This window comes from Budorcas taxicolor, chromosome 19 (assembly GCF_023091745.1).
Source record: "Budorcas taxicolor isolate Tak-1 chromosome 19, Takin1.1, whole genome shotgun sequence".
Classification (NCBI taxonomy): domain Eukaryota; kingdom Metazoa; phylum Chordata; class Mammalia; order Artiodactyla; family Bovidae; genus Budorcas; species Budorcas taxicolor.
In genome coordinates, this window is record NC_068928.1 from 55831058 (window position 1) to 55858579 (window position 27522).

At 57.1% G+C, this 27522-nt stretch overlaps 1 protein-coding gene across 2 annotated transcripts; it reads left to right on the top strand.

Annotated features, from left to right (window-relative positions):
* The first annotated feature begins 5596 nt into the window (after positions 1-5596).
* On the top strand, positions 5597-26465 carry HID1 (HID1 domain containing). 2 transcript variants are annotated; one of them, XM_052657669.1, is made up of 19 exons: positions 5597-5727; positions 11929-12078; positions 12804-12974; positions 13578-13694; positions 14237-14343; positions 14801-14917; positions 17036-17258; positions 17459-17515; positions 18645-18785; positions 18938-19028; positions 19245-19396; positions 19494-19572; positions 20855-21019; positions 23226-23453; positions 23701-23807; positions 24281-24361; positions 24945-25036; positions 25175-25333; positions 25551-26465. In XM_052657669.1, the coding sequence occupies exons 1-19, from the start codon at positions 5662-5664 to the stop codon at positions 25612-25614; spliced, it is 2367 nt and encodes a 788-aa protein (XP_052513629.1). In that variant the 5' UTR covers positions 5597-5661; the 3' UTR covers positions 25615-26465. The 2 variants fall into 2 exon arrangements, with proteins under 2 accessions (XP_052513629.1, XP_052513630.1); XM_052657670.1 differs by having other exon boundaries at positions 13581-13694.
* The last annotated feature ends 1057 nt before the right edge of the window (positions 26466-27522 follow it).

Below are 27522 nucleotides of genomic sequence, written 5' to 3' on the forward strand. Positions count from 1 at the left end.
AAGACTCAAGCTCCCAACGCAGGGAGCCTGGGTTTGAGCCATGGACAGGGAACTAGATCCCACAGCCATAATGAAGATTGAAGATCTAAGACCCGGCGTGGCTGAAATAAAACAAAGACAGTGGCAGAATCATATTCCTTGACCCTCCTTCTTTATCCATCTCCACTCCAGAACACTTGCACCACTTCAAAGACTTGTGTGTGTACGCTAAGTCGCTTCAGTCATGTCCAGTTCTTTGCGACCCTATGGACTGTAGCCCCCGAGACTCCTGTGTCCATGGGATTCTCCAGGCAAGGATACTGGAGTGAGTTGCCATGTCCTCCTCCAGGGGATTTTTCCCCACCCAGGAATTGAACCCCTGTCTCTTAACATCTCCTGCAATGGCAGGCAGGCTCTTTACCACTAATGCCAGCTGGCAAGCCCTGACATCCTCTCAAAGGAACTAAAAACTGAATCTGAGAAGCAGTTGGTGAAAATGTACCTTTCCTATTGATTGAAGTGGATTACCAAAGTGGCTCCATCTTCTGTGATCACCTAGGAGTCCTCTTCACTTGGTTCTCTGTGTGCTAGGCCTGTGCTGAATGCTGGGAATACAAAGAACAAGATAGAGCTGGCCCCCGCCCTCATGAAGCTTGCATTTCAGTAGGAGACATAAATCAAGCAAAAAGGCAAAAACACTGAAGGTGGTGAAAGTTTTAGGAAGCACACTGAGGGATGAAATAGCAACATCTGGGGATGAGAAATCACTCCGGAAGAGTTTCTTTTGGCAGTGGGGTTTGAGCTGTGCAGCCTGTGAGGATCCTGATCAGGGATCAAACCCATGCCACAGAGTCTTATCACTGTACCACCAGCAAAGCCCCTGGGAAAGGAGACAGGACCCTGAAGCATGAGAAGGGCAGCGACATGAAGATTGGGCAGAAGGATGTCTCAGTCAAAAGGAGCAACTTGTACACAGATCTCAGGAAGAAAGAGCTTGGAGGCTTTGAGGAAATAAAGGCAGACCAGTGTGAGAGGAACCTCGGGGCTCCGGGGAGGGAAGCCAGACTTAGGACGGTGCAGGTCCTTGGAGGTCACAGTGGGGCTGAGAAAACTGACCCTAACCATGGGCCCCGAGGTGTTTTCAGTGGGGGAGCATCTTAAGTGGTATTGTACATTTCCTCGGGCTCTTGTGCAGAGAATAGATTAGAGGGGGCGGGAGAGGGGGCTGTGGTAGATGGGAGGTGATGGGCGTCCTGGCAAAGGTGCCAGCAGCAGAGGTGTTGCTGTTTAGTCATTAAGTTGTGTCTGACTCTTTGCAATCCTGAGGACTGTAGCCTGCCAGGCTCCTCTGTCCATGGGATTCTCCAGACAAGAATACTGGAGTGGGTTGCCATGGTCTCATCCAGGGGATCTTCCCAACCCAGGGATTGAACTTGTGTTTCTTCCATGCCCTGCATTGGGAGGTGCCCTCTTTACCACTAGCACCACCTAGGAAGCCCATAGAATAAGATAAAAGCTCTTTAATGGGATGTAAGCAGCCCCCTATGGCCTGGCCCTGGCCCACCTCTCAAGCTTTATCTCTTATCACTTTCTCCGCTTTACCCCAGTTTCTTTCTGTTCTCTGGATGAGCAAGGGTCTGTCCACTTGGGGGCCTTGCTTCCACTCTCTCCCACTGCCTGCATATTGGACACATTCCCTTTGCCCTTTAAGATCTCTTTCCATCTGCTCCATCCACTCCATGCCTGGATGGCCACAGCTCTCTGTGGACTGCATCAAGTCTTTTGGAATCCATCAAGTCTTGTGGACTCCCTTTATCCCCCTTGCTTTCTGTTGGTCCACTGAGGGAAGCAGGACGTTGGGGGCAGGAGACGAATGAAGGTGGGTATCTATCTCACAGCTCCATCCCTCCCAGATCCTGGGAGTCTGCTGCCCCTCTTGGCCCTCTCCTATGGCTGGGCTCTCTTTCTCTGTGCTCTAGCAACCATTCCACCCTTCACCGCCTTAGGTTTAAGGATAGCTGAGGCTCTCCACTGCTTCTAGCCCCAGAGTGCCTCGCTGACCCTTGTTGGTTTCCTTTCTCCTTATAAATCCGCCCTTGATTAAACTCATTTTGGCCAATCTGTCCAAGTGTCCATGGGTAACCAGTAATATCTCAGTGCCACCTGGAGTTCCTGGTTGCAAACCACAGAAATGGCTCTGAACAACGGGCAAGACCAGAGGGCTCACAAATACTCTCTTGGGGGACTTCCCTGAGGGTCCAGTGGTTAAGACTCCACTCATCCAACACAGGAGGTGCAAGTTCAGTCCGTGGTCGGGGGACTAAGATCCCATATGGTGCATGGTCAAGAAATAAAAGCAAAAAACAATTCTTCCCTTTGAATGGTCAATTAGTACCTGCTCTTTTTTTTTTTTTTAATTAAATTGACCTATAACTTACAGTAAAAGTCACCCCTTTTAGGTGCAGAGTCATGCAAATTTTGACAAACACACACAATCACAGAACCACCCCCACAATCAAAACAAAAAATGTTTTCACAGTCAATCCCCTCACCCTGCTCCCAGCCCATGGCAATCACTGGCTTCTTTTCTGTTCCTGTATTTCGTCTTTGCCAGAATGTCATATGAATGGTGTGACACAGTATGTTGTCTTTTGTATCTGACCCAGCGCTTTTGAGATTCATCCACATTGTTGCTGCCTGTACCGGTAATTTGTTCTCTTTTATTACTGAGTATGGGCTTCCCAGGTGTCTCAGTGGTAAAGAATCCAATCCAGGATTGGCAGGTTTGATCCCTAGGTCAGGAAGATCCCCTGGAGAAGGAAATGACAACCCACTCCAGTATTTTTGCCTGGGAAATCCCATGGACAGAGGATCCTAGTAGGCTATAGTCCATGGGGTCACAAAGAGTCGGACACGACTGAGTGATGAAACAAAACTTGCTGAGTACTAGTCCATTGTATCGATGAACCACAGGTGATGGACATTTGGTTTGCTTCCAGGTTTTGGTGGTTATGAATGAAACTGTTACATGAATTACTCAGTCTTTTGTGTGGATCTATGTCTTCATTTCTCCTGAGTAAATTCTAAAAATGGGATTATTGAGTTATACAGTAATTGTATATTTAACTTCATTTGTTTATTTTTTGGCCACACCAGGGATCGAAGCTGTGCCCCTGCATTTGAAACCCAGAGTCTTAACCACTGGACCACCAGGGAAATCCCTAGAATTAACTTTGTAAGAAAATACAAACGCTCCCCATCTTCACTAGTATTTGGCATCAATAGGTTTTTGTTTTTGACCTATCCTAATATGAAAAAGTTGGCTTAAAGCTCAACATTCAGAAAACGAAGATCATGGCATCTGGTCCCATCACTTCATGGGAAATAGATGGGGAAACAGTGGAAACAGTGTCAGACTTTATTTTTTTGGGCTCCAAAATCACTGCAGATGGTGACTGCAGCCATGAAATTAAAAGACGCTTACTCCTTGGAAGGAAAGTTATGACCAACCTAGTTAGCATATTAAAAAGCAGAGACATTACTTTGCCAACAAAGGTCCATCTAGTCAAGGCTATGGTTTTTCCAGTGGTCATGTATGGATGTGAGAGTTGGACTGTGAAGAAGGCTGAGCGCCGAAGAATTGATGCTTTTGAACTGTGCTGTTGGAGAAAACTCTTGAGAGTCCCTTGGACTGCAAGGAGATCCAACCAGTCCATTCTAGAGGAGATCAGTTCTGAGTGTTCATTGGAAGGACTGATGCTGGGGCTGAAACTCCAATACTTTGGCCACCTCATGTGAAGAGTTGACTCATTAGAAAAGACTCTGATGGTGGAAGGGATTGGGGGCAGGAGGAGAAGGGGACGACTGAGGATGAGATGGCTGGATGGCATCACTGACTTGATGGACATGAGTTTGAGTGAACTCTGGGAGATGGTGATGGACAGAGAGGCCTGGTGTGCTGCGATTCATGGGGTCGCACAGAGTCGGACACAACTGAGCAACTGAACTGAACGGAATAGAACTGAACTGAGTAGGTCTGTAGCAGTAACTGTGTTGTGGTTTCAGTTTGCATCTCCCTAATGAATAAGATTCAGATTTTTAAATGTCACACTGGCCTGGACTGGGAATGGGGGATTTGTAGAGTGGACTGGATTTTTTTTTAATGCCAAATAAAGGTACTATTCGTTTGTTATCTTGAAGTGATTATAAAAGCCATGGAGCCTCTCCAAGATTTCATCCAGGGAAAACCCACCTCAGGAGCAAACACAGGGCTCTTCCCATCCAGTCTGCTCATTCAGTGCTGTGGGGACACCCTTGTCCCTCTCCTTGCTACCCCACCCCTGTCCTACCCTGCTTTTGTGCCTAGACTGTACACCCCACATTTTTTACCCTTGGAATTCCAATTTAAGCTAAATGTCACCTCCTTTTGAAGCAGCTAGGATTTCTAGAAGCTTCCAGACATAGCCTGCAAGGTGATATTGTTGAAAAAATGAGGCCTCTTTCGGGGCCAGATTTGGATTTACTTTTTTGGCTTTGTTCCTTACCAGTTGTGTGACTTTGGGCAGCTTAACCGCTTTGAGCCTCAGTTTTCTCTAGTGTAACGTGGGTATAATACCTACTTCAGAGGTAGGTTTTTTGTTGTGTAAGAGTACTTTGGCCACCTCATGCGAAGAGTTGACTCACTGGAAAAGACTCTGATACTGGGGGGGATTGGAGGCAGGAGGAGAAGGGGATGACAGAGGATGAGATGGCTGGATGGCATCACTGACTCAGTGGACATGAGTCTGAGTGAACTCCGGGAGTTGGTGATGGACAGGGAGGCCTGGCGTGCTGCGATTCATGGGGTTTCAAAGAGTCGGACATGACTGAGCGACTGAACTGAACTGAAGAGGTTGTCACTATTTATTATTATTATTAATTTGCCTCTATCCTGGTCTCACTGGGCTGAACCATGGCTTATCTGTTCCTTGTTTGTCTCTCTAGCTAACTGCTCTTAAAGGGCAGACCCTGTGCCTTAAGCCTCCTCGGCCCCCGGCCCTAACACCGTGTTGATAAATCCTAGTTCCTAAACATATCTGTTGAAATGGATGAATCTAAGAGGATTCTCAGGGAAGGCAAGTGGCCAGAAAGGAATGGTGAGACTCAGAAGGGACCCCTCGCTCTCACCAGGCCGCGGAGCCGGATGAGACAGGTCAGAAAAAGGGGAACCAAACGAGCGGATGCCCAGAATGCCGGGGGGTGGACAAGAAAGATGCTGGAGAGGACCGGCTTTGAAATTGTTGGCCTAGTAATGGCGTGGGGACCGAGGGTGAGGATGGGGGGCAGGGGACAGAGGCTGGAGGGTTGCGGGCCCCGGAGGGGGGCGCTGAGTGTAAATGCGAGAGACCGAGGGGGATAATGCTTCCACGCAGAAGGCACCCGATCCAGCTGAGAAGGGGCTGGGGGTGGATCCGCGGGCCAGACCCCGGGCCGGTGCGGGGAACGCGGGGCCGGAGCAGCAGGTGCGGGGGGCGGGGCCCGGCGGGGCGGGGCCCAGGGGGCGGGACCGACGCCGGCCTGCGGGCGGGGCGCGCGGCTCGGCTCCTGCGAGAGCCGCGGGGGCAGCGGGGCTGGAGCTGTATACCGAGCCGGAACCCGGGCGGGAGTCGGGGCCGGGGCCAGGCCGGAACGGGCTTCAACGAAATGGGGTCGGCCGACTCCAAGCTGAACTTCCGAAAGGCGGTGATCCAGCTCACCACCAAGACGCAGGTGCGCCCGGGGCCCCGGCCTTCCCACCCACCTGCCGGGCTGGGGGCTGGGCAGGGGCTTTCGGGGTGGGGGGAACGGCTGCAAGAACTTGGTTAGCCGGGGGCTGGGGGGACCAGCTGGCCAGGAGGGTGACGCCGCAACCCGGGCCGGAGCGAGACCCCTGGGCCTGTACCCCAGGGCTCCATCCCTTAGTCCCCCACCCCCAGCCTTCTCTCCCGGGAACATCCCTATTTCCCGCAGCTGCTGCTGCCACCTTAGGCTGACGTGTGCCTACTCCCCAGGCCGGCGTCGCCGCTGTCCGCCCCGCTGTCGGTCCCCTCATCGCCCCTCCAGCCCCGCAATCTCCAGCCTCTCCCCACCCCCACCCACCCAAACACCTCCTTTTCTCCTCCCTACCCCTGGGTGCCAGCGATCCGGGAGGCACAGACCCGGTTGACTCAGTGCAAACAAAGCCGGCGGTTGCCTTCCCGGATCGGGGAAACAGCTGGTGCGCGGTGGCGGCCTCGCTGGGCCGGGTCGATGCCCACGGCCAGAGAAGGCCTAGGTGTTGATGGGAACACGCAGAGTGGAGGGCAGCGCTGCAGCCTGGCCAGGGGAGCTGTTCCCAGGCCCACGGAGTCCAGATTCCCAGCTGGGGACCACTGCTCCAGGGGCTCCCCTTTCCAGGCCCTGCGGTGCAGGTGGCTGTGTTTGCTGTACCCTGTTCTCTGGGGCAGGGCTAAGAACAGTCCAGGCTGCCCCTGGACTAGGTACTGTGGGGCCTGGGGGTACCCATCCAGGCTTGCACAGACCCCTGAGCCCACAAGTGGCACCGAGGCCAACTCCTTGCCCCCAGGACAAGGGCTGGCCCCAGCAAGGCTATCTCCCAGCCCAACCCTCTCTTCTCACTCCTTGAGCCAGGCCACTCTGGCCAAAGAGATGCCCATCTCTGCTTCCCCAGGTCCCCCACTTTCGAGGGAGTCAGGACCTGCTGCCAGCCAGGGATTTCCTTCCACCTGCACCCCCAGGGCTCTCTCATGCTCCCAGCAAGTAGAGTAGGTTCAAGGGAGCCATTTCCCCCATAGCCAGCTGGTTGCAGCTCCAGGGGCCAGAACTCTGGTTCCACACTCTCTGGTTCCCACAGGAGAAAGGTCAGGAGCCCGACACACGCCCAGGGCCTCGGTAGCGTCCAGCCCCAGCTGAGAGGCATTTGATAGAAACCAGGCCTTGCTAATTGCCCCTGCCTCCAAGGCTCCTGGCTGTTTCTGGCATTTGGCTTTCTTGGCGTGGGGCTTCTAGATCTGAGGGTGGCAGGTGGGCCCGCCTCTCTGTGGGGGACCACAGGGAGAGGAGGGGAGGGAGGCCTCCGTGTTTACCTGCCTGGGGAGGGAAACACCTTGTTGGAGGAAACCACCTTGTCGCTACGGGCTGTAGGCTCGACAGCCAGGGTCTCTGCCAGGCCAGTAGGACCGGCTCAGCTGGGTCCCAAAGGATTTCTACAGGCTCGGGCCCCCTCCCCAAATTACACTGGGCCTCCATCCATCCCTGGCTGTGGCCCTATGACAGGGTGGACTGAGCTGGGGACAGCTGGGGACAGTGAGCTGACTTGGGACAGGGCTGGAGCCAGAGACCAGCCTGAGTCTCTCTCGGGAGAGCCCGGGGGCCCTGCAGGTGGGAGGGGACCTCGGCTGCCTGGAGGGAGAGACCCTCAGAGCCTGAAGCCACAGACCCTGTGCAGTGACCTGGCTCAGACAGCTCAGGAGTCAGAGCCAAATCCCAGATGGTCCCCAGACCTTGCCACTTGGTGTCCCCAAGGAGATTCAGGCCAGTTGTCCCAGGGTGTCCTCTTGTCCCAGGGCCTCTGTGATCACAGGGTTTTGCAGGCAAGCCAACCTATCACCTTTTCCCTGTGGCCTGGGCCCAAGCTGGTTGGCTTTCCCAGCCTTCCTGCGCTGTATCCTGTTTTCTTCCTGCCTCGGGCTGGGCCCGACCCCGGTCCTGAAGCCGGCAGCTTTGGCTGTGTTTCAAGCCTTTCCCGGTGTGGGTGGAGCCCTCGAGGGGCATATTCCTGGATCTGGGACCCTCTCCTAGATCCTGTCCTTTTGGAGATTCTCTGTCGTAGGCCAGAGGATACCTAGTGGGTCCATGTTCACACATGTGCACACGTATGAGTGTGCGAACGCCGTGGTGACACAGTCCTTCAGTACAGGTCACCCTTGGCAGGCTGGACCACTGCTGGTCCTTCCCTTCTTCCCGCCAGAGAGGTCCAGCAGCTGCAGCTAGTCCTCCGGGCTGGTGGGCATCTGGCCTGAGCAGGTCCCAGCAAAGCTACGCTAAGAATATCTGGTTTCCCTCCAGGGTGGCTCAGTCCCTGTGCCTCTGGCAGCACAGGCCTGCTCACCTTCACCAAAAATACTCTTTTTAAAGAAACTAGCTTGGATTTTAGAAGCTTCTTTGTGTTGGGTGGGGCTGGAATAACTGAGGCAGGATCTAAGCTATGTTCCCTCCCCACTCAAAAGTTTCAGCGAACCTGGCCAGTACCTATGGCATCAGTACCTATGGCTAGCCTCCTCTGCTCTGGTAACGGCCACCAAACTGAAGGATCCGAGCTGGGACCCGGAGAAGAGGTTGGGGATGGGGGAGGTGAAATCATTAGTCCTGAAGTTCAAGGCCAGCTCCCAGAGCTGGGACTTCCCTCTGCTTCAGAGCTGGGCTGCCCTGGGGCCTCTCAAGTTCCCCCCTAAGACTCTCTCCTCATTCTTAATTCAGTCCCCAGATGACACTTGCCTGATGAACTAGGTCAGAGGTCAAGTGCACTTGATGAGTTTCTGCCCCTTTAAGCTTAAAGGGTAGTGGCTACATGGGAGGAGGGGAAAATGGCTTCCCAGAGGAGCTCTCAGATGGGAGGTGGGCGGGGGTCATGCATGTTTTCTGGGAGGCTCCTTCCCCACTTCCACCCGGCCATCCACACAGGGGGCGTGCTTCCCTGGACCCCAGGACGGCTGGAGGGCATGAGGACCAGCCAGCCGCAGCCCCAGGGCGCAGCTTTGGTCTTTGTTCCTCTCCCCCAGCTAACTTGCTCTACCAGTTCTGGGACCCAGGCTGTCCTAGTGCCAGGCCAGCCCTGAAGGCCGTGGCCACAGGCTGCCCTGTGCCTCGGAGGGCAGCCTTGTCGGGGAATGGGCTGGGGTAAACTGGACCCTGGGGAGGCTTGTACCCAGCCTTGTGCTCAGCTCTGCCCAGTGAAGGGGCTGAAGGGAATCTCTGGGACTGATTACAGCCTTTAGCTGGACAAATACTGGCTGAGCATCTGCCATATGCCTCAAGTGCACGGTCCCGGAGAAGAGCTGGTGGAGGAATGGAGCCTCCAGGCAAGAATGGAATCAGGCCTGTGATGAGTGACTGTGGTGGGTGGGGAGCAGGTTTCCAAGGTGGGATCGAGCCCACTGGTAGAAACACTGGGAGACTTCTTGGAAGAAGTGGCTTTAGAGAACAGAATTTTTATTTTAAAGTATTTTTTTATTTGGTTTCACCGCACAGCCAAAATAACCGCACAGGTTAGTTCCCTGACCAGGGATCAAACCTGCCCCTGCCCCCCTGCATTGGAAGTGAGGAGTTTTAACCACTGGATCTCCAAGGAAGTCCCAACAGAGTTTTTTTTTTTTAAGTAAAATTCACATTGTTTCTTGATAATAAGAGTGATGCATATTACGTGCCGATTTGTGATAGAGTAGCCCTTTATCGGCTCTTTCAGAGAAGGCAAAAGTCTAATTTGATTGGAGCATCCTGGGAAGGTCTCTTGCAGGAAGTGCTATTTAAAAGGGTAAGAGGACCTTGGTTGACCCTCAAACAGATGAACAGTCAAAAGAAAAAAAGAGCAATATGTGCATGTACAGAAAAAATATAAAGAAACAAACAAAAAAGCCACCCCGCAAGATAATTGCTATCGCCACTTTGTCATTTTCTTCTAGGCTTTTCAGTTCAGTTCAGTTCAGTTCAGTCGCTCATGTCCGACTCTTTGTGACCCCATGAATTGCAGCACACCAGGCCTCCCTGTCCATCACCAACTCCCGGAGTTCACTCAGATTCACATCCATCGAGTCAGTGATGTCATCCAGCCATCTCATCCTCGGTCGTCCCCTTCTCCTCCTCCCCCAATCCCTCCCAGCATCAAAGTCTTTTCCAATGAGTCAACTCTTCACATGAGGTAGCCAAAGTACTGGAGTTTCAGCTTTAGCCTCAGTCCTTCCAAAGAACACCCAGGGCTGATCTCCTTCAGAATGGACTGGTTGGATCTCCTTGCAGTCCAAGGGACTCTCAAGAGTCTTCTCCAACACCACAGTTCAAAAGCATCAATTCTTTGGCGCTCAGCCTTCTTCACGGTCCAACTCTCACATCCATACATGACCACTGGAAAAACCATAGCCTTGACTAGACGGACCTTAGTCGGCAAAGTAATGTCTCTGCTTTTGAATATGTTATCTAGGTTGATCATAGCTTTCCTTCCGAGGAGTAAGCGTCTTTTAATTTCATGGCTGCAATCACCATCTGCAGTGATTTTGGAGCCCCCCAAAATAAAGTCTGACACTATTTCCACTGTTTCCCCATCTATTTCCTGTGAAGTGATGGGACCGGATGCTATGATCTTCGTTTTATTCCTCTAATTTTACAAAAAATCATGATCATCCTATAGATACTTTATATCTTCTCTTTTTCACATAACATTGTACCATGAGCATTTTCCATTCATTCGTATTCTTTGAAGACATGATTCTGATGGCTGCATAGTATTGCATTGTATGACTATGTCTTAATTATTTTTTTGGCTGAGTGGTATGCAGGATCTTAGTTCCCTGACCAAAGATTTACCCTGTCCCCCCTGTAGTGGAAGTACAGAGTCCTGACCACTAGACTGCCCGGTAATTTCCTGAGAAGGACATGGTAACACACTCCAATATTCTTGCTTGGAGAATTCCGTGGACAGAGGAGCCTGGTGGGCTGCAGTCCATAGGGTTGCAAAGAGTCAGACACGACTGAAGTGACTTAGTAGCAGCAGCAGCAGCAACTTTTTAAGCATTCCCCAATTGTTGGCTGTTTAGGTTGATTCCAACTTTTAACTTTTCACATCAGCTCTTCAGTAAAAATTCTCATACCTGCATGTCTCAGATCATTTCCTTAGGAAAGACTTCTAGGGTTCATGATTCAGATTGGGTGTTCATATGGCTGACTCTAAGACTTAAAAGGCATAAATGTACTGAAGGCATGGTGCCTCAGTACGTCTGGTCAGACTTTGGACAGTGCTGGGTGGGCTGGGCATGCGGCGAAGAGGGGATGGTCTGTGCAAGGGCAACCAGAAACTACGGCAGGGCTGTGTTGCTGGGATCGTGAATACAGGTATTCCTGTGTGCGCATCCGTGTGCATGTGTGTGTTTGTTGCGTGTCCGTGTGCATGTCTGTGTGCCCAGATGTGTGCTTGTAGGTGTTTAGGTGTGATCTTGGCTGACTGTCCAGCCGAGGTCTGGACTCGGCAGGCAGCGGGGAGCCCTAAGTGTCTTTGTTGAGGGAGCAATGCCTTTGGTGCTGTTGCTTTGAAAGCTGGTTGGGGGCAGTGTGGATGCCGGATTGAGGGGGTAGATTTGGAAGGGGGGCCCTGGCAAGAGTGGCCTGAGCTGCAGCGCCAGTGGTGGGTACCGAGAAGAGCGGATGTCCTCAGAGAGCCGTGGGTTACTGCTTTAGATTCGGCGCTAGTTGGGTGTACTGGTTGAGGGTGGAGGCTGGGGTCTAGGGGGCAGCCTGAGTGACTGGCAGCAGGCATATGTCCCCTTGGCTTCTTCCCAGGGGAAGGGGCATAGCCTGGCTCTGGTCCCTGGGCACGTGACTTAGGGGTGTGGCCTGGGGAGGCCCCCAAGTGGGGAGGATCTACCAAAGGGGGATGGTGAGTTACTGGGGGGTCACAAGTCTCTCAGGGACTGGGTTGGGCTCTGCCTACTGAATTCAGTGCCAGCCGATCCCTGACCATCTGTGTCAAGTGTCCCCGGCCTGCCTGTGCCAACCAGGGCTCATGGCCACTGAAGGATGTCTCCACGGGGGAAGACTCCTGGGCACCAGCAGGGGTGGAGGAGGGGGCTTCGCTTTCCGGGGCTCCCTCGGTCACAGAGTTGGGCACACTGTGGGCCTGCTGGCAAGAGATCATGTGACTCTGGACACTTGGTCCCCCCACAGCCCGTGGAAGCCACCGATGACGCCTTCTGGGACCAGTTCTGGGCGGACACGGCCACCTCGGTGCAGGATGTCTTTGCGCTGGTGCCAGCAGCGGAGATCCGGGCGGTGCGAGAGGAGTCACCCTCCAACCTGGCCACTCTGTGCTACAAGGTGAGGGGGCCCAGCCCCTCGCTGTCACCCCTGCCCGAGCCATTTTCCACAATCCCAGGGAGGCTGGAGCTGGCCCAGCCCTGTGGTCCAACAGGGCCGGCACCGAGGACATCCCCACCCAGTCGAGGTGACCCCAAGGCTTCACCCGCTTCTCCCCTGGGCTGGGCTCTGGGGGGACACTTGCCGCAAGTCAGCTCGTCTAGCTCACCTTGTGTGGTCGGTGGGCTTCCCTGGTGGCTCAGTGATACAGAATCCGCCAGCCAATGCAGGAGACAATGCAATTTGACCTTCTGAGTCAGGAAGATCCACTGGAGAGGGAAATGGCAACCCACTCCAGTATGCTTGCCTGGGAAGTCCCAGGGACAGAGGAGCCTGGCGGGCTACAGTCCACGGGGTCGCAAAGAGTCAGACACGACTGAGCGGCTGAGCATGAGAGCAAGTGCAGTTGGTACTGCCAGTGTTGCCATTTTACAGAGGAGGAAACTGAGGCTGGTCCCTTTGCAAGGTCTCGGCCAGTGAGTGGTGGGCTGGGTCTCACTCCCAGATGCTCCGGCTGCCCCCTGGCCCATGTCTTGTCCCCCCGGGGTTGGCTGACCCTGTCTGGAGAGGTGGCCCTGCAGGTTGGCCCCGCACTCCCTCCCCCTCTGAAGCCCGGGGTGCCCAGCCTGACCCCAGGTGCCAGGGCCTCATCCCCCCGCCCCCCGCCTCTCTGGCCACCCCTGCAGGCAGTCGAGAAGCTGGTGCAGGGAGCCGAGAGCGGCTGCCACTCGGAGAAGGAGAGGCAGACCGTGCTGAACTGCAGCCGCCTGCTCACCCGCGTGCTGCCCTACATCTTCGAGGATCCTGACTGGAGGGGCTTCTTCTGGTCCACAGTGCCTGGGGCCGGGCGAGGAGGGGTCTGTGGGCCTGGCCGGGACTTTGGGGGGCGGGGGGAGGTGGGGCTGCAGGGAAGGGGAAGAAAGCTGTAGGGCCGGCCACCTTCCTCCGAACCTCTTCTGGGGTTTGGGAGGGGCCGGGGGAGGGGGTCAAATCCTCCTCGAGTCCTGGGTTTCTCCCCTGTGGGGGTCCCTGCCCCTGCAGCTGGGCAGAGATGCGGGCAGGGCAGCTGGGCCCTCCCCCCACTTACCCCACTCCCTTCCTGGGGTTCTGTCCAGGCAACTGGGGGTGCACGGTGTTGGGTGGGTGGACCCAGTGATTCTCAGCAGGGCTGAGGCTCTTGAGTTTAGGGGGTCTCACCCCGCCCCTCCCAGTCAGTGGGGAGGCCTCCTGACTGCTCCCAGCCCTGCTCCCCACTGTCCCCCTTCTCCCTTGGGAGGTTTTGGGGTGATTAGGGGTCCACTTCCTGTTCCTTCTCCTCGCCCCCACCCCGTCCTGCTTCCTCTCTCCCTCCACCGTGGGTGCCTGCCTGGGCCGACCCTGTCCTCCACCCCTCCCCAAGTGCTGGGGCCGCCTCTCCTGGGCAGCCACGACTGAGGGGCCTCCGGGGGCCCTGTCCCAAGCAGGGAGAGGATGACGACGAGAACGCCCGGCCCCTGGCTGAGTCCCTGCTCCTGGCCATCGCTGACCTGCTCTTCTGCCCAGACTTCACGGTGCAGAGCCACCGGAGGAGCACTGTGGTGAGAGCCCCCAGCCCCTGCCCCGGCCCAGGAGGGCCCTGGTCCCAGGTCCGGGCCGGTTGAAGTTCCCTGGGGCAGGGACTGCCCTAGGAGGGCCAGGCTGCCTGGCACGCATGGTCCCAGGAGGGGGTGGTGGCTGGCACGGCTGGAGGGGAGCCAGCTGGTGTGGGCCCTGCCCTCTGTATCCGGGAGGCAGGGCACAAGCACCCATTGTCTTGGCCTGGGCCGCGGTGGGGGGTGGGGCTGGCGCACTGGAGGCCTGGCCCCTCTCACTTCCAGAGGGCAGTGGACTGACCTTGAGGGTTGTCCACCCCGCACGCCCACACACCATCAGGGGCCCCCAACTCCACTCGGCTCACTCCCTGTCTCTCTTCCTGTCTCCCGCTGGACTGAGCAAGCACCAGACTGAAGGAAAATGAGCTTTCCTAGCACCCAGGGTGCTTTGAGGGTCTGTCTTTGGGAGAGATGAGGGTCTTTGCACCGCCCCCCACCACCACCAAGGAGAGTAGGGGGCTGATCTCTCTCCCTAACCCTGTCCCCAGGACTCGGCGGAGGACATTCACTCCCTGGACAGCTGTGAATACATCTGGGAGGCTGGCGTGGGCTTTGCTCACTCTCCCCAGCCCAACTACATCCATGACATGAATCGGTGAGCTTGTTCAGGCTGGACCCCAGGCCTGGCCCCTGCACAGCTCAGAGAGGGAGCCATGTGTGGGGGTCTTCCAAGGAGACCCTTGGCTTCTCTGGTGGCTAAGGGGTAAAGAACCTGCCTGCAATGCAGGACACCTGGGTTTGATCCCTGAGTCTGGAAGATCCCCTGGAGAAGCGAATGGCAACCCACTCCAGTATTCTTGCCTGGAGAATCCCATGGACAGAGGAACCTGGAGGGTAGAGTCCATGGGATTGCAAAGAGTCAGACAAGACTTAGGGACTAAACAATAAGAGAGGAGACCCTGCTCGCTCGTGACCCAACTTCAGCCTCACAGGGATAAAACGGAGTCACTTCTTTTCATGGACCTGAATGACAGCTGGGTGGGGTGGGCATGCGGTCCTTCAGGGGAACTGGGAACCTCAGGGTAGGCTCTCTCCTGTCCTCTCTGCCCAAGGATGGAGCTGCTGAAACTGCTGCTGACTTGCTTCTCCGAGGCCATGTACCTGCCCCCAGCTCTGGACGGCAGCAGCATCAATCCGTGGGTGCAGTTTTTTTGTTCCACAGAAAACAGGTGAGGGGCCCCTGGCCTGCCTTTCGATTTCCCCACCTCCCACTGGTAGGCAGCCTGGCACTGAGGCCATTTGCTGGCCAATGTGTCTTATTTGAGGAAGCACGCTGCCCCCTGGTGGTGATGATCTATAACAATAGCCGCACCTTAACACCAGCGCGGTCCCTGTTGGGGGCCCTGGTTGAAGGGTGCCTGGGTCCTCCATCTAGAGCCCCGTCCAGTAGAAGGATAATGCAAACCACACATGCAGTTTAGACATGTCTAGTAGCAGCATCTAAAAAGTTAAAAAGAAACAGGTGAAGTTAATTTTAACCCAATATGTCTGAAACATCAGTATTTGAGGTGTAATCACTGAACAAAGTTATTGAACTGTTTTGTATTCTCTTTTCATCTGGTGTGTAGTTTACATTTACAGCACATCTCACTTTGGACCAGCCACATGTTAAGCTGTCCGTACCTACATGTAGCTTGTATTAGACGGTTCATTTAATTTTGGCCATGCTGTGTGGCCTTGCAGGATCTTAGCTCCCTGACCAGGGATCGAACCCAGGCCCACGGCAGTGGCCAAGTCCTACCCAGGGAATTTCCTGGGCAGTGCTGTTTAAGTGGTGGGTGGGTGGGGGTGTGCTGAATACTCTGAAGAATGGGGAAGCCTGGCCCACGTGGGGGCACTTAAGGGCTCTGGGAGCATACGAGTTCGTGGAGGTGTCACATGCCAGGACTGCATATTTACAGCGGGTTCGTATGCTTCAGCTGTGCAGCTCCTGTTGTGCCCGGGGCTGTAACTGGTAGCACAGGGTTAGTGCCGCTAAGTGTCGTGGTTCACCCTCTTCCAGACTCTGACTCCCACATGACACACGCCATCTTCAGGTTTTGCAGCTCTTCCGCCCAAACTCACTCCCGGCACAACCCCTAGAAGTAGAGAGAGTCCAGGTGACTCCCCCACCAGGCACAGTTGAAAGCTGGCCAGGGTTTTCTTCCTCCCCAGCCTTATCAGGCAAACGGCCACCTTTGCCACTTGATGAACCTCCCTGGGTCTCAGTTTCCTCATCTGTAAGATGAGGAGCTTGACCTAGGACACCTCACAAATCTCTGAATGGAGGCCTTCTGTGGCCTGGGAGCTGGGGAATGGGGCACGTGCTTTGCTTCCTGCCTTCCCTGTGGGCCTCCAACGCTTCTCTGAGGCCCCAAGGGAGGGTACCTGCCCTGCAGAAACCTCAGAGGCATGTTCTTTATACATTTATCCAAGCCTGTAGATTATACAGCGTTGAGAGCGAACTCTGGAGACTTCTCCAGTGGTCCAGAGGTTAGGACTTTACACTTCTACTGCAGGGGGGGTGAATGTTCAAGCCCTGGTGGAAATAAGATTCCACAGCCCAAAAAAAGGAAAAAGAAATGAAGCCTGATGTAAACTGTGGACTTTGGTCGACAGGGATGTGTTGATGTCGGGTCATCAGTTGTGACAAATGGGCCACCCTGGTGGGGGATGCGGATGGTGGTGGAGACCGTGTGTGTGTCGGGGTAGGGAATCTATGGGAAATCTCTGCCTTCCCCTCAGTTTTACTATGAACCTAAAACTGCTCTAGAAAAATAAAGTAGTTTTTAGGGACTTCCCAGGAAGTCCAGTGGTTAAGACTCTGCACTTCCAGTGCAGGGGGTGAAGGTTTATCCCTGGCTGGGGAACCAAGATCCCAGCTGTAGTGTGTGGAGCAGTCACAAAAATATATATTAAAAAAAAAAATTGAAAAATACCCATAATAGGCTCCAACCCCTGGAGGTGAAAATCTAAGGGGTGTAGACATGATATTCTACAAAGAGCCGCTCAGGACTGGCCATCCCTGTCTTGGTAATGAAGTCCTTCTGGCCCCCAACCATCCCGGCCGGGGTCCCAGATACAGGCAAGGAGGGGGGAGTGGTCTCTCCCAGGAATGATGGGGATGAGCTCCTGGGGCTGCTCCCTGGCCCCCAGACCACAGCCTGGCACTGAGACAATGGGGGATGAGGGGTCGTCCTGGCCGACCTCCGCCCCCCCTTCCCCCCCCCCCCCCCCCCCCGCCCCCCGCCGGAGTCGCGAGTGGACGGCGGGCAGAGTCCCTGAGCCCCGCCCCCTCTCCCACGCAGACACGCCCTGCCCCTGTTCACGTCGCTCCTGAACACCGTGTGTGCCTATGACCCTGTGGGCTACGGGATCCCCTATAACCACTTGCTCTTCTCCGACTACCGGGAACCCCTGGTGGAGGAAGCGGCCCAGGTGCTCATCGTCACCTTGGACCACGACAGCGCCACCAGCGCCAGCCCCACCGTGGACGGCACCACCACGGGCACCGCCATGGACGATGCCGACGTGAGCACGGGAGAGGGTGGGCCGCCGGCCCCGCCAGGCTGTGCACGGGTGGCACCCCCTCCAGCAGCCCGGGCAAGGGATACCCGGCGGGCACCTCATGGGGGTGTCTGGGGTCAGAGGGGGCACTGCCACCTAGGCCTGGGGTAGGGCAGGGGTGGGGGGTGAGGGCACCTGCTGAGCCCCGGCTCCACCCTCCGCAGCCTCCAGGGCCCGAGAACCTGTTTGTGAACTACCTGTCCCGCATCCATCGAGAGGAGGTGAGTTGAATGATGCTCTTGCTCTGGCAGGTTTTTCTTTCTTTTTTTTTAAGTAATTAATTTTTTGCTGCGCCGGGCCTCCCTTGCTCTGCTCGGTTTTTCGCTACTTGCATGAGCAGTGGCTACTGTTTGTTGCGGTGCACCGGCTTCTCACTGCCCTGGCTTTTCTTGCTGTGGAGCGCGGGCTCTAGGCTCGCCGGCTTCAGTAGCTGCCGCACACGGACCCAGTGGCGGTGGTGCACCGGCTTAGCTGCTCCGTGGCTTTTGGGATCTTCCCAGACCAGGGGTCGAACCCATATTCCCTGCTTTGGCAGGTGGATTCCCATCCACTGTGCCACCAGGGAAGTCCTCCTGTGGGTTCTTGATGCCCACTCCCTACAAAGCTTGTGACCTTGCAGGGGGTGAGAGGATGCAGATAAGATTGGGAGTAGGGGGAGTCCTGACCCCTACCTGAAGGAACCACAGTTCCGGTGGACTTGGGGTTGGACCGCAAGGGTCTTGAGCCTCAGAAAAGGGCTGATGGCCTCAACTAGGGGAGGGAAGCCAGGAAGGCCTGCGGGAGGAGGTGGCTGATGGTGGGTTTGGTAGGGGAATCACAGTGGATGGAAAGGCCAGTGAGACCTGGGTTCATGTGTCCTGCGACCTTGGGGGAGGTTGCTGTGCCCCTGGGACTCTAAGCTCTGCAGCTGTGACGCAGGGACAGGAACCGCATCCTTGCCTTGTAGTGAGGATTGGCTGAGAGCACTGTCCAGGTAGCAGGTGCTCAGTGATGGACAGCTCTTCTAGAATAGACTGTTCCTCACGTGTGACAGGGTGCTGGGAAGGGGCAGGAGGATTGCACCTGTCCACAGGAGTCGAGGTGGGCAGGAGTCCAGTGTGTAGATGGGGAGCCTGTTGTCTGGTGGAGGAGTAAGCTCTCTAGACCTGCCCTGGACCCAGCTTCTGAGGGGCTACCCCCAGGACAGCTCTTGATGACGCTGGAACCTGGGCCCCTCTGGCTCTGATGGTGGGAATCAGGCTCTGGGTAGGGTGGGAGTGGGGGGAGAGGAGGCATTTGTGGGGGGCCTGGCCAGGAAGCCGGGACTGCAGGGAGCCGGACTGGACAGGTCCCTGCCCTTACCCCACCCAGGACTTCCAGTTCATCCTCAAGGGCATAGCCCGGCTGCTCTCCAACCCCCTGCTCCAGACCTACCTGCCCAATTCGACCAAGAAGATCCAGTTCCATCAGGAATTGCTGGTCCTCTTCTGGAAGCTCTGTGACTTCAACAAGGTGGGCCGGCCCTTGTGGCGGTGCGGGGGCACGGGCTGGCCGGCAGCGGTCCACCCCTGGGGTGCGCAGGGCATCTACGAAGACTCCTGGGAGGGGCGGGGCAGGGCTGCCCCTCTCCTGACCCCGCCCACCCGTCTCCCCTCGCCCCCCAGAAATTCCTCTTCTTTGTGCTGAAGAGCAGTGACGTCCTAGACATCCTGGTTCCCATCCTCTACTTCCTCAACGACGCTCGAGCGGATCAGTGTAAGGCTGGGGTGGGCTCGGGATCCCTGTGGGGTGCCCCTCGCCGAGGGGCAGCTGCGGCGAGCCTCTCCTGCCCCCTGGCAGCTCGGGCCCTGTGCCCTGACCTCCCGGGAAGGGCTTCTCCCCCCACCTCCACCCCAAGATGGGTCCCTGCCCTGGACTCCCTTCTTCGCTGCCCCACCCAGCGAGGTGACCCTCCCACGCCCCGCGCCGCAGCTCGGGTGGGCCTGATGCACATCGGTGTCTTCATCCTGCTGCTTCTGAGCGGGGAGCGGAACTTCGGGGTGCGGCTGAACAAGCCCTACTCCGTGCGCGTGCCCATGGACATCCCGGTCTTCACCGGCACCCACGCCGACCTGCTCATCGTGGTAAGTCAGGGGGGGACCTGGAAGTCTGGGGGTGACGTGCCCTCGGCCGAGACTGGAGGCGGCAGGGCCCGTGGCTGACCCCCTGCTCCCCGCCTAGGTTTTCCACAAGATCATCACCAGCGGGCACCAGCGGCTGCAGCCCCTCTTCGACTGCCTGCTCACCATCGTGGTCAACGGTAGGGGGGCGGACCAGGGCGCGCCTTTCCCACGATCACCACCAGGGGGCGCCCGGCCACAGGCTGACTTGCCACGGGCTCCCTGGTTCAAACCTGCTGGGTCCAATAGAAATAATAACGAAAGGGCAGCTAAGTGCCTACAGGGCTTCCCAGGTGTTGCAGAGGTAAAGAGCCCACCTGCCAATGCAGGAAACGCAGGAGACGCGGGTTCGACCCCAGGGCTGGGAAGATCCCCTGCAGAAGGGAATGGCAAGCCACTCCAGTACTCTTGCTGGAGAATCCCAGGGACAGAGGAGCCTAGCGGGCTACAGTCCTGGGGTCGCAAGGAGCTGGACACAACTGAGCATAGAACACAACAGACGAAGTACCTACTGGTCAGTTTTCTTCCTTCCTTCCTTCTCTCTCGCTTTCGTTTTTCCCCCTTTTTTCTTTCTTAATTTTTTGACTGTACTGCATAGCCTGTGGCATCCTATTTCCTCAACCAGGGCTCAAAACTGGGCCTTGCATCACTGGCTCCATCCCACAGATCTTACCTGAGAATGCATTTGTGAACAAGACAGCCACCGACCCTGCCCCATCCTGGTGAGGGAGAAAGATATGGGGCAAGATCAGTCTATGACAGATCCGTCTGTGAAGTCAAGCCGTGGGCAGCCTTGCGTCTCTGACTTCCCCTTCACAGGCTGTGCAGAAAATCCGTATATAGTTATATGTGGAATAGCACCTTGATATTCTACTTAATTAAAAAAAAATTTTTTTTTGTTTTGTCTGCACTGCATGGCTTGCAAGATCTCAGTTCCCCAACCAGGGGTGGGACCCAGGCCCCCTGCAGTGGGAGCTTAGAGTCCAAACCATTGGACCACCAGGGAATTCCTAGCTTGATATTCTAGAAAGATGTAAAGATCCTCAGTTTGTATCCCTGCCCATCACTGTATAACTGGGCAATCCTGGGCAAGTTTATGAACCTCTCTGAACCTCGATTTTCTCATCTGCAAAATGGGAATGTATCTGCCTCCCTCTCAGGTTCGAGGAGGAGTGGGGAAGATGGAGTGCGTGAGTGGCTTTGTAAACGCGGCTGTCCACAGGGGTGGAGCCCTGGGGCTCTGCAGGAGGCATAGCCAGTGTGGCCTTGCCCTCTGGGGCTTGGTCCTCCTGATTTTGGGGGGGACTTCCCAGACAGGGGGCAGGGAAGGTGTGGGAGCAGGAGCACCATGTCCCTCCCAGGCCCTGGGTGTGCAGGCCTGGTTGGTGGGGCCCCAGAAGTAAGCCAACCCTTCCCCTGTAGTGTCGCCCTACCTCAAGAGCCTGTCCATGGTGGCCGCCAACAAGCTGTTGCACCTGTTGGAGGCCTTCTCCACCACCTGGTTCCTCTTCTCTGCCGCCCAGAACCACCACCTGGTCTTCTTCCTCCTGGAAGTCTTCAACAACATCATCCAGTACCAGTTTGATGGTGAGGTGCCAGCCCAAGCCCCTGGCCTGGCCTCAGGGACAGGGGGAACCGGGGTGGGCAGTGACCAAGGACTCCTTCCCATCTGAGGAGGACACAGCCCTCCGATCCCCAGTTTGTTTGTCCTGCATGCATTTATTGAGTGCCTGCTGTATACCAAGCCCTGGGGCCAGTGAGGGGATTCAGTGGGAAACCAAGCAGAGTGCCTTCTGCCCCATGGAGCTTGCAGCTGGGGAGGGAGGGATGGAGGGGGACTGTAAACAGATGGTCACCCAAACAGGTCATCTTCAGTCTGACGGGAGGGAAGTTCAGGGTGTCACGGGCCTGCTGGGTATCAGAGATGCTGGGCTGCCTGGTGTCAGTTAGGGCCTTGCCACTTAGCTCTTAGGGGAGGAGGAGGAGGGGGCAACAGAGGATGAGATGGTTGGATGGCACCATGACTCAATGAACACGAGTTTGAGCAAACTCCAGGAGATGATGAAGGACAGGGAAGCCTGGCGTGCTGCAATCCCTGGGGTCACAAAGAGTCAGACACAACTTAGCAACTGAACAACAACAATGGATACACTTTTGATGATATCTGGGAATCAGACATTTTGTTAAGTGCTAGACTGGTGGAGATCAATAGGATACATTCTCATCCTCGAAAAGCTCTGTGTTTAGAGGAAGCAGATGTGTACACATGTAACTAAAATGCAACCCTTTTTGCTATAATGTGGTGGTTTAGTCGCCAAGTCACATCCGACTCTGTGACCCCATGGACTGTAGCCTGCCAGGCTCCTCTGTCCATGGGATTCACCAGGCAAGAATACTGGAGTGGGTTACCATTTCCTTCTCCATTTTTTAATAATGAAATTATATGTATTTGGGGTTAACTAAATATAAAATAGATAAGCAGCAAGGACCTATTGTATAGCTTAGGATGGTTGTTGTTTAGTTGCTAACTCATGTCCCTGATTCTGGGAAAGACTGAGGGCAGGAAGAGAAGGGGGCGACAGAGGATGAGATGGTTGGATGGCATCACCGACTCAATGGACATGAGTTTGAGCAAGCTCTGGGTGAAGGACAGGGAAGCCAGGTGTGCTGCAGTCCATGGGGTCGCAGAGTTGGACACGACTGAGCGACTGAACAATAAGGAACACTTAGCTCTGTGACTGTGTACACACCAGCTCCCTGAGCCTCAGTTTCTTCATCTGTAAGATGATCGTAATAATAGTACTGGGAGTCCCTATCTCAGAGGTTGTTGGGAAGACTAAGTGAAATAATCCAAGAAAGCACTGAGCACTTGCCTGTGACTTAAATATTAGCAGTTGTTATCATTTCCAGAAAAAGTAGTATTTGCACTAATCGATCGGGGATGAAGGGCTTCCCAGGTGGCTCAGATGATGAAGAATCCATCTGCCAGTGCAGGAGACCTGGGTTTGCTTGCTGGGTCAGGAAGATCCCCTGCAGAAGGGAATGGCAACCCACTCCAGTATTCTTGCCTGGAGAATCCCAGGGACAGAGGAGCCTAGTGGGGTCCATGGGGTCACAAGAGAGTCGAACACGACTGAGTGACTGATGCTAACTTATCAGGGGTGAATGGGGTGGGAACAGTAGAAAAACACGGAGGGGCACAGTCTACACACAGACGCTGGGGCAAGACGTGGCCGTGGAAGCGGGGTGGGGCAGCGGGGACGGGCGTGGGGGGACGGGGCGACGGGGGGCGGGATGGGGGCGCTGGGGCAGCACGTGCAGAGGGATGGCAGGGCGCCGAAGGCCCGGAAAGCACTCCTGTCTCCCTCAGAGCCAAGGGCGTTCAGCGTGGGCACACGCCGTATGGTCCTTCCTCTCAGTGACCTGGCTTGGGGGACTGTCAAAATATTGAACAGCTGGCTTAGTGGGCCCCTGACATGCTGGGCCCACCTGGCTTTGCCAGGTGTTGCCCCTTTGTGCTGAGTGGTGAGAGGGTCCCCCAGGTACCAAGGAGGGGCAGGGGTGAGCTCAGCCAAGAAGCTCTTTTGCTGACAGGTGGCATCCTGGAGTCGCCTCAGCCCGCCCCCCGTCCCAACCCTGCCCACACTCCCCGTCTTCTGTGCCTTTTGCTGTCGCCTCCCCTGGGGGTAGACACCCCTCTCGTCCTCCAAGCTCTCCCCACCCCAGGAAGCCGCTCTGGTGGAGGGGATGGCAAGCGGGCCTCGCTGAGACACCCCCCACTCCCCTCCCACAGGCAACTCCAACCTGGTCTATGCCATCATCCGGAAGCGCAGTGTCTTCCACCAGCTGGCCAACCTGCCCACCGACCCGCCGGCCATCCACAAGGCACTGCAGCGGCGCCGCCGGCCGCCCGAACCCTTGTCCCGCGCGGGCTCGCAGGAAGGCGCCTCCATGGAGGGGTCCCGCCCCGCCGCGCCCGCTGAGCCAGGCACCCTCAAGACCAGCCTGGTGGCCACTCCAGGTCTGGTGCTGACGGCTGGCGGGGGGCTGTGGAAAGTGACAGCAAGGGTCGGGGTGGAGGTATCGGGGGAGCCCGGGAGGGCTAGCTGGTTGGGGGGACTGGGCCTCCATGCTGGACAGGGTGGGGAGTCAGACACAGCATCTCTAAAGTCGAGGGAAGCTGGGGACTTGTGGGGCGGGGCTGTGCAGAGGTGTTCGAGGAGGGGTGCTGGGGGAGGAGTCCTCACTGCCCCCTCCCCAACCCCCAGGCATTGACAAGCTGACGGAGAAATCCCAGGTGTCGGAGGATGGCACCCTGCGATCTCTGGAGTCTGAGCCCCAGCAGAGCTCGGCAGAGGACAGCCCAGCCATGGAGGTGGGCCCCATGGGGTCCCCTGCCGCAGGGGGCTGGGCACCTGGTGCTCAGGGCATCCGGGTTGGCACTGCTGACTCTCTTCCGCGGGGGTGGGGGCTGTCTTTCACAGACCCCTCCCTCGTTTATTGGTCATGGGCTCAAGCCCTTGGCCTTCAGCCTCCTCATCCATCAGCCTTATCAAGGCTGGGCTGGCCTTTACCCCATCTGCCCAGTCAGCCCCTGGCCCTAAACCTGTCACCTGGCTGGGCTGGGTCGGGCAGGGCCCGGGGCCCAGGGCAAAGGGTGCTGGGCTGGGCCATCCCCTCCTTTGGGAGAGGACCCCCTCCCCCTAGCATGGGCCAGGGCAGAGACCTCCTTGTCCTCCAGGTCCCAGGCTGTGGGAGGGACTGTTCAAGGACCTGATGGCCTGCCCTCCACCCCCCATCCATACCCTCTCCCGCCATCCCTCACTTTCGTTCCTTCTTGGGGACCAGGAGCCCAGCCAGGCTTGGCGGGAGCAGCGGCGACTGTCCAGTGCATCGGCCAGTGGGCAGTGGAGCCCGACATCGGAGTGGGTGAGGGTGGGGCAGATGGCATAAGGTGTGTGTTGGGGGGGCAGTCGGGGGCTCCTGGCTCAGGAAAGGCTTGGATGGGAATGGGTCCAATTCCAGGGACTGGCCTGGGGTCAGGTTTGGGGTCAGTCCTGTCTCGTGACCTTGGCCTCTCTGGCTTGGTTGCTTCCTCTGTCTACACTGTCCAGAGCTGGTTCCCCAGCAGGTTAAGGTGCGGCTGTCCACAGCCCTTTCTCAATAAATCACCCTTTCCAGTTTCCTTCCTTGCATCACTTGCTCACTCCCTAGCTTGTTTTCTGACCTCACCACTAATTGTGTTTGCACGGGGATACTAAATGTCCCAGCCTCATCACTCTATCGTGAGGATCAAAGGCACGGTACACGGTACATGCTCCGTGAGAGGCTGCAGCCCCTGCACGAATAGCAGTCACTATTCATGGGCCCTGCCCGGTTGCCAGGCCCTTGCTGTGATGAGCCAGGATGCTTTCTGTCTTGGGGGGCTCCTCGTTCCAGGCCAGGGGTCAGGTCTGTGCCAGAGCCTCTGGGGGACTGCTTTGCGAGCTGGGAACCCTGGTCCCTCCCCCAGGTCCTCTCCTGGAAGTCGAAGCTGCCGCTGCAAACCATCATGAGGCTGCTGCAGGTGCTGGTTCCCCAGGTGGAGAAGATCTGCATTGACAAGTAAGGCTGGGGGCGTGGCCGGGCAGGTGGGCTCTGGGGGCCAGCCCAGGCCGGGGCTGGGGCTGGGAGCACGGGTGAGCCCCCTGCTCCCCTCGACCTTCAGAGTGGGCACACTGGAGACCCCCATCTCGCTGGCAGGGGCCTGACGGATGAGTCGGAGATCCTGCGGTTCCTGCAGCACGGGACCCTGGTGGGGCTGCTGCCCGTGCCCCACCCCATCCTCATCCGCAAGTACCAGGCCAACTCGGGCACGGCCATGTGGTTCCGCACCTACATGTGGGGCGTCATCTACCTGAGGTGGGCCCCTTGGGGCTTTTGGGGGTCTGCTGTCCCCCCTGAGGGTCGGCCTTAGCTAGTGGGGTTGATGTCAAGACCGTCCACCAGGGTGGTCTTGTCTGATGGGGGCAGGCATCCATTGCCTGGGGCGGTGGGGACACCAGGGTGGGAGGAGGACAGTCCCAGTCTTTTTCTCGAGGCCGCCTGGCCCCTGGGTGACTGTCGACCCGCTCTGCAGGAATGTGGACCCACCTGTCTGGTACGACACAGACGTGAAGCTGTTTGAGATCCAGCGGGTGTGAAGATGGAAGCCTGCAAGGGGCAGGGGCCAGGGAAGGGCAGGGACCCGGGGTCCCTAGTGCTGACCCCCGATCCCCCGTTCTGAGCTTTAAATGACTCCAATCAGGGCTGGGAGCTTGAGTGGCCGAGTCCTAGGCGGCAGGTCCCAGAGGCCCCTTGTGGCTGGGTTGGTGGGGACCCACCCTGCCCCCCGCCTGCAGGCTGGACTCCCTGGAACCTTCTCTTTCCGGGGCTGCAGCCCCCGCCCCACGCCCAGAGCTCCCACCTCTTTCTGGCTGCCCTTCAGGACCCGTTTCTAAGCTGACCCTCAGTGCCCTCCTGGCTCCTGGGCTGCCCGGTCCTGGAGGGCACCAGGCTGCTGTGCCCTAATGCTGCCCACAGGAAGTCTTGGGCCGTCATTCCTGGAGGCGCCTGCAAGGGTAGGGGGAGCCTTTCCAGGCCTCCTACGCCGAAACCTCCTGGTCCAGCTCCCGCCCACTGCCAGGAGCCCGGGAAGAAGGGAGGCCAGGATGCTCACGGAGGGGACTGGGTACGGACGGATGCCAGGAGCCAGACTGGAGGAACTCATGCGTGTTAGGGTCTGGAGTGGGGGGTTGAGGGTCTCCTGTTGTATTTTTCTGGGTCAAGGGATGTAGCCTGCCTGGCTCTTACACAGAAACGGGGGCGAGGGGATGGGGGTGGGGAAGCCACTGTTCAGCCCTCCCTCCCCTTTCCCACTGCCTGGGTGTTTAGAGGGGAGGGGTACTGGGAGGCCGCCCGCCCCTCCTCCTGGTTCTGGCCTCTTGGTCTCCCTCACCCCGTCTGTGTCAGTACAATCTTTGCTTTGTACAATCGGCCTCCTTACATAATAAAACCCCCCTCTTCAGGCCCTGCGTCCTTGTGCTTGGAGGGGAGACGGGGTTCAGTCCATGGCTCTTGTTTTCAGGGATGCTGGGGCTCTGCCTGCCAGAGTCAGGCCCAGAGGGCCCTCGGCACACGACCAGCATCCATCATTTTCTTGGGTGAGGAAGTGGAGCGCTGGGCTTCCCTTGCTGTGGTGCCCTCAGAGAAAGAGCTCACACAGGAGAGGCGAAGGGTCTGCCTCCCAACCTCCTGTATGGCCCCTAGGGGCTCTGCTGGCCACCCTGGGGGTCCCTGGGACTCTAGCCCTGTGCTCACCAGCACCCAGCTTTGTGGGGTACAAGCCGGCCAGCAGGGGCGGAGCTGCCCTCCCCAGGCCCCACCCCAGGCCTCACCCTGGGCACAGCTCACTGTTTGCACTGGGCTCAGGGAGATGGATGGGCTAGGAGTGCCCTCCCTTCCCGCCCGAAGACTCAGAGGACCCAGCAGCTGGTGAAAGTCCCCCAGGGCTGTGTCCTGGGGAATACAGGGGCTGGCGAGGGGTGGGAGGATGTGGAAGCCCCAGCCTCTCTCTTCCCCTCTCCTGCTGTGGATCAGACAAGGGGAGGACCATACAAAGGGTTTAGACCCCTCCTGGCCCAGAAGTAGGACTGTTCCAGCTCCACAGCCCCGCCCAGGGGGACTTCCTTCCCACTGTATGTGGAGCGGCAGCTCTGTCCCCGGGAACAAATGCCACGAAGCCCGAATGGAATCGATCAAACAAACAGGGTTTATGGCAGCGGGAGAGAGGGCTGTTGAACCCTGCCTGGCAGCTAATTAAGGAGCTCATTAGGAGACAGGGTGTGTGGGGAGACAAGGGCAGTGCGGCCTGCCAAGCCGCGAGTTTCCAGATGTCCTGGGCCGAGCTTGGGCCAGGCAGGAGGCCGAGCCCCCAGGCCTGGCTGGGGAGGGGCTGCGCCTTCCCAAACTCCCAGCGCAGGGCTGTCCCAGAGGGTAGCTGTGAGGGAGGGCTTCCTCCTGGGCTGCGCTGACTGCGGTGGGGAGCAGGGGGCAGGCGCGTGCTCCGTCCT